Here is a 6,552-nt window from a genome sequence, read left to right as displayed (position 1 = left end):
AGGTGCTGGACCAAAACTGGTACCAAAGGCTAAATAAGTGGGTACTTGGGTATAACTTTTTGCACAGAAAGGCCATCTTGGTCCGAATCACTCATTTTGGAGAGCCTCATGTGTTCTCGCTCATTTCATCTATTTCTGAGCAATTTGGGAAACAATTATTTAGGAATTAATTAACAAATTCGTGGCACACAAAGCACAATTGTTAACGGTAGGTGCTAGACCAGAACTGGTACCAAAGGCTAAATAAGTGGGTACTTGGGTATAACTTTTTGCACAGAAAGGTCATCTTGGTCCGAATCACTCATTTTGTGGTGCCTCATGTGTTCTCACTCATTTCATCTATTTCTGAGTAATTTGGTAACAATTATTTAGGAATTAATTAACAAATTCATGGCACATAAAGCACAATTGTTAACGGTGCAGGTGTTGGACCAGAACTGGTACCAAAGGCTAAATAAGTGGGTACTTGAGTGTAACTTTTTGCACAGAAAGGACGACTACGTAATTGGGTAAAAGATTTTGCACATGAAAGTCAATTAAGTACAACAAACTGAATTTCAACTGCCAAATATATTTCTCAACAATTTCTGAAATCAGATTTGATGTCCAACCAATACATAAATATGAAAAGTAACAACAAGTTTTCCTTCATCAATAATCTCCAACATTCTACAAAATGCCTAAATCTTCCAACACTTGATTCCTCCGCACGTTGTCCACATCCAAAATCCATTGACAAACATATTGCTCCCTAACTTGTTGTAGTTCTTCCTTCAAAGACAATAATGCACAAAACATGAATCAAATGCAACATTTGTATGAAAGATGCAAAACATATAAATTTTTACAGCTTACAGTTGTGTAACTGGGCATTGTTTTTCTTTCATATTTCTCAATGCCATCCCACAACTCCATAATTTTCAAAACAATTACTCCACAATCAAATCTACAACAAAACAAGTCCAACAACGCAAGTATGATATTTAACACATCAATTATACAATAAAATATTAAATTTACAAAAATCAACGTTACAAACATACTTGTTTGGTTGGATTGGAGTATGCAAGTGTTGTACCTCCAATGATGGTTTCTTGTCTTCCGAACAATTCAACAAATGTCCAAAAAGCAATGCAAGATTATGTGCCTGAAAAACAACACACTCCCCTGATAAATTTGTAATTACAAAGTAAACATCAATTACTACACATACAATGACATTGTCAATCTTTTGGCGTTCTTTTCTTTTGTGCCCAAAAGAGTCCAGGGCAAACATTTGCAGTGATGGAATCTTCACAGCGTAGCACCACCAATGCCTGTCATGGATAATTGGGACAAACAACTAAAACAAATAAAATATCACACCATAAAGTACGAATAACCATAAACATATTGTCGAAATTAATTAAATGAATTGTAATTGCACTAACAAATTCGGCATTAACAATGTCATCAAATCCGATGATATTAGACTGGAAGTAGTGACAGTAGTCATTCAATGTCCAAACTTTACGATTACTCTTTCTCTTTCTTGAGTCAATTAAAACATGGGTCTGCAAGGAAGTCACATAGTTAGCTTTCATTCTCATGTTAATAGAATAGTAAGAGCATAAAATATCTACTATTTTAACCAACCGCTTATAATGGACTAAAACATATCCTTTTCACTACTCCAGTGCTCCTTCTTTCAAAGAATATGAACACGGATGTGCCAAACAAAATCCCCTACACAACCAAGAACTTCTTAATACTATACAATTCAACCGACATATAAACTAAATCATAAATTAACACACCAAATTTCATTATTACCATGTTGCCAAGCTGCATGCTAGGTCCAAAAGAATAACACTCTTGGGTTCCAAATGTTTGACCGTAAATTTCAGAAACAACCCTTCAAACAAAAATATCACATTAGTCAACATGTTTCATCATCACACTCATAATAAATAAAATTTAAAAATTGTCAAATTGTCAAATTCATTACCTCCAAGGAAGCTTAAACGGAATAACCAAGTTGTACAAGTATTTTGGATTTACATTCAATAAATTATCATCCTCATTATCATCATATTGTGCCACAGTGCATACAAGAGGTGTAACGTCCTCAACGTTCTCCTTCTCTTCTTCGAAACAACCACCCACATCACTATACCTGACTGTTTCAAAACATTGGGCTTCCCCATCTGCCCCACCATCAACATGACCATCATCTGCTTTACCATCATCCCCTTCTTCATCATCACCTTCAACTTCATCACGTTCAACATCAACACCACATGGTCCCTCTTTAAAAAAAGAAGGTTGCTCTGTTTCTTCCTTCCCAACACCTACCATTGTAGCCAAAATTCTTAAATCTTTATTCATTGCAACCATTTTTCTTTGGTTGTCTTCAATTTTCTTCATCACCACTTCTTCCCAACTCAACCCTAACTCATGTCCATCCTCTTCCGGTATTGGCCCTTGTTCCAATTGAAGGGTTGCACGAATGATTGAGTTCCGACGATCATCCTCCCGCAAAAACCACTCCCAACATATCTATAAACATCCATATATAAGTAATCATTAAATAACAAAAAACACAATTCATGTACTACATATCGTAAAAATGTAAATAAAAATAAGAACTAACTTACCTCTTTCCGTTTAAACAAGTCCTCTATTTTGTTAGACCTTAACTTAAGCGAAGGCCAATTTATTATTTGCGGGAAGACAATGTGATGTGCACCGTCCGCTAAACCCAAACGTTCAACCGTCCATAGCTAAAAAACAAATATTAACCAAAACGATAATCATATAATAAACAAATCACGACCACATGAAATGTAATAAAATTTTAAAATTCTTACCTGCAACACTGCAACATTCCCACTGAGACCTAGGTCCCTTATGTCACGTTGCCTTATCATCCTTGACGCATTTCCTAAACTATTTACCACAAATGTGTGCACAGCTTTTGCCCAATTATATTGGTACAAATTATCGATGTTATCTAATACTGTAAAAGGCATGTTACTAACTGCCTTTGAATGTCTAGGAAAGTAGAAAACAATAAAACAAACTAAAATATACAAACGACAAACACAATCAACATCCATGTCATTATTTTGTATTAAGAACTTTATCCTATGTATGACATCTTTTAGAGTGAACGACTTTGACGAAAATTGATGACAAACAACAGCATCAAAGTTATCATCAAAATTTACATCTAAACCACCAACACCCAACCCTAAACCCATGCAAACATCGCCAACTCTAAATGGTACCATTGTTTGCTTCAAAACAAAACATTCGTTGCGGCAAACCCAACGTCTAACCATTTCCTTGAACAAAGGACTCCAGAACTCAATTGGACTATTCATATAAAGACACCACTTGAATGGAGTCTCCTCGATACGTGTCCTATCACTTTGCCGTAGTATAGAATTAAGGTCGACTATCGGTTTTGTGTCACTCCATGCCCGCAACCGCAACTACAATTCATTTTCAAACAATAAAACCATCATAACCTCTTTTCAAACAAAAAAACCATCATACCCTCTTTTCAAATAAAGTTATAAGTTTTGATAATATTGAATCTAAATACATTCTTGTAACCTTCTTCTTTTGTGCAATCCATGACTACCAATCCAACAAAATTACAAAAACAATGTAAGATTAACCAAAAAAAATCTATAAAAATCAATAACACTACAAAATGCAATAGACTTCAATTATATGTCAAATTGTAAAGGATGAACAACAAATAGAGAACCACACAATATCATTATTTATATCAAACGACCTTCTAATAAACCCAATTCATCCCACCACATTTATTTCATCTATTTTTGGAGGTCCTCTATTCCATAAACATTTTCAGTATCGTCAAAGGAATAATGTTTATGTTCTCATGTTCATAGTATCAATCACCACACATTTAATTCATCCAACAAATACTATTAACAAACCACCTCCATCATACATAAACAACATTCCACCGCCATCCAACAAGTTATATTTTTACAGCTTACTAACAACGTATCATACATAACCAAAATCATCCACAAACAACATCATACATATATTAAAGCTTCATTCCACTCAAATAAAAAAATCGAACCTTGGGTGAACACAACGTGTGCCGGTTCGAACACACAGGAAGAACAATGTGTGGGTGGGACTAACAACCCGGAAAACCCCTCTTTTTCGTCCACCGTACAATCGACACTCCGGCGGCACTCCGGCGATGCTCCGGCGGCACTCCGGCGGTGAATGCAAAGGCCTGGCATAGGGAGGGAAGCAGGTAGGACGAAGCGAGACTTAGAACGCGCCCCTAGTTCGCTGGGCCGGAGGGAAGACGACGCCATCTTCGATTCGTTTGCCAACGTCGGAGCTGCGGCGGCCGTGAATCGGAACCGGCTGGAGGGGTTGAATAGCTCCGAGACGGCTTTCAACGTTGTCCGGCGGCACTCCGGCAAGCAGTCCGTCGGACCTCTCTCTGTCGAACTCCCTTTCTCCAACTCTCTCGGGCTCTCTCTAGGTTACACTCTCTCTCTGAACCTTCGCTTCTCTCTCTACAATTGTTCCAAATTGAATTTCAAATTTGAAACGCGGACCTGCAAACCCTGACCACTCCCTTTCCACGTCATATTTCATTTTTATTTTATTTTTTCACGTGGACCACTACCATTTGGACACCTGTCCCGTGTCTAAATGTTGTCAAAAGTGGTTCTTCAAGTATCATTTTCCATACATATAATATCAAAAGAAAAGAGATGAAACTAAATCATGTCATAGTTATGGTTGTGCGGAATGCAAAAAAAAAAAAAACATGACTTAGAGAGAAGGAAAACAATGAACATATTGAATAATGTTTACAACAATTACTATATTTCATTTAAATGATTAAAATTAAAAATATTGAGATTTATATAGTTTTAAAAATAAGTTTTTTTTTTTTATATTGATCCTTTTTTATTTTGGTTTTTGTTATTGTTTTGTGTATGTTAGTTGTGTGAAAACAGATAAAACAAGATTGTTGAATTGTATATTTTAATATTTTTTAATATTTTTAAAATATCAACATCCCATTATATACAGGAAGATATGGTTTAAACTTGATAGACGCATTATTAAAAGTTTCTGTTACACCAGTGTTTAATCAAATACAGTCAAACATAAATTTAAGCTTGATAGATACACTATATTGTAATTCTTGTTTAAAAGAAAAAATAATTCCTTCATCAGTTATTTGTAATGACGTATTTTATGTAATAAAATAAGTGTGTGAAATTAATGATAAATAATGATTAAATTTAATTATGTTTGAACTTTAAAGTAAATCTTATTAATACCTGTGTAGGTTGTTTTAGACTGAAGTGAAAAGAAATAACTCCTTTTTGAATTTATATCTTATAAAAGTATAAAAAACATAAAATATTTTAGAGTTTTTATACTTAGGCTTTCAAGCTCAAAAAATAGATGAGTGAACTTAGTAAATAGAAGAAATGCATATAACAATGGAAAAGACTCATTTTTAATTTTAAAACAGGATTCTTTTTTCTCATTTTTTTTTTCACTTTACCTTGTGTTTCCTAGTCTTCTTTAATTCTCATGTTTTCTCCTCTTTATCTTCATAAAAGCCTCAACTTTCTTCTCCTTCTATCTAGAATTCATAACTTCAAGCTAGCGAGTGGATAGAGCATAATATCAACATTCGGTTGTATTTTGAGTAAGTTTTTTCCCTTTCATCTTTCCTTTTATATGCATGTATGGACTTTAGGGTTACAAAAGGGGCTTAAGGTGACATTGATCTTTGTAATGATGGATGGTTTTACGATTTCAAATTTAAGGTAAGAAGTTATTTGGTGTTTTTTTTTGTTTTATCATCCTCTTTCAATAATATGTCAAAGAGGATTCAAAATGTAACTAGCTTTAATATTAATTTTAAGGTTTAATTATTTTGGAGGTTCTTATTTGTGCATAATCGTTTCAAATAGGTCCTCGTATTTTTTTATCCCAATTAGATCCCTGTTTTAGTAAAATTGAGACAATTTTAACCTTGCCGTTAATTAGACTGGACGACGTTAAATTTGTTCTCTCATACCATGCTGATTGTGCAATGGTTAAGCATGTGGCAGTGGAACTTCACACTCCTCTCAACTCACTCAAATCCCCAAAATGTCAATCCTCAAACCTCGCCACCGCCACTGTCGATGTCGGTCATGACTTCGTCGACAACCCCACTGTCCCCATTGAGCAATGTGATAGTTTTTCCAAATATGTCCACATCGTCAACCTTTCTGACACCCAGGATGACGATGATTGTGCGGAACCCCTTGCAGACGGAATGTGCAAAGGTGAGAAGGAGAAAGAAGAGAAGGGTAATAATGTTGATAGGCGTGGGAGTAGCTTGCTTGTGCCTTTTGGCGTTGTGTTGTTGTGGGTAGGTTTAGAGCCTCTTAAGGTGGCAGAAGAAGCTTCGAGAAGGGGTGACGAGTGTGAAACTGAGTCTCCTCTGCACAACAACGGGTCCTCTTGACCGATCGTCAATGTCAGACGTTGCTT

At 35.4% G+C, this 6,552-nt stretch overlaps 1 protein-coding gene across 1 annotated transcript; it reads right to left on the bottom strand.

The window, feature by feature from the left end:
* Positions 1 to 669: 669 nt before the first annotated feature.
* Positions 670 to 4,352, bottom strand: LOC148190943 (uncharacterized). Its single transcript, XM_088101220.1, has 9 exons — positions 4,174 to 4,352; positions 2,850 to 3,033; positions 2,637 to 2,762; positions 1,988 to 2,538; positions 1,813 to 1,894; positions 1,431 to 1,553; positions 1,044 to 1,342; positions 856 to 946; positions 670 to 771 (listed from the first exon to the last, which is right to left on the bottom strand). Exons 1-9 carry the CDS (start codon positions 4,350 to 4,352, stop codon positions 670 to 672), a joined length of 1,737 nt encoding a protein of 578 aa, XP_087957346.1.
* Between the last annotated feature and the right edge of the window lie 2,200 nt (positions 4,353 to 6,552).

This window comes from Vigna umbellata, chromosome 11 (genome assembly GCF_029865625.1).
Source record: "Vigna umbellata cultivar VRB3 chromosome 11, Vumbellata_1.0, whole genome shotgun sequence".
In the NCBI taxonomy this organism is placed as follows: Eukaryota; Viridiplantae; Streptophyta; class Magnoliopsida; order Fabales; family Fabaceae; genus Vigna; species Vigna umbellata.
The sequence above is the reverse complement of the archived record's forward strand: the minus strand, read 5'-3'. Positions and strand labels throughout refer to the sequence as shown.

Coding starts and splice junctions, on each gene's coding strand:
- LOC148190943 (XM_088101220.1), bottom strand. CDS start 4,352: ATGGCGTCGTCTTCCCTCCGGCCCAGCGAACTAGGGGCGCGTTCTAAG. Junction 2,763..2,849: donor GGAATGTTGCAGTGTTGCAG/GTAAGAATTTTA, acceptor TTTGTTTTTTAG/CTATGGACGGTTGAACGTTT. Junction 772..855: donor CAATGCCCAGTTACACAACT/GTAAGCTGTAAA, acceptor TTGTCTTTGAAG/GAAGAACTACAACAAGTTAG.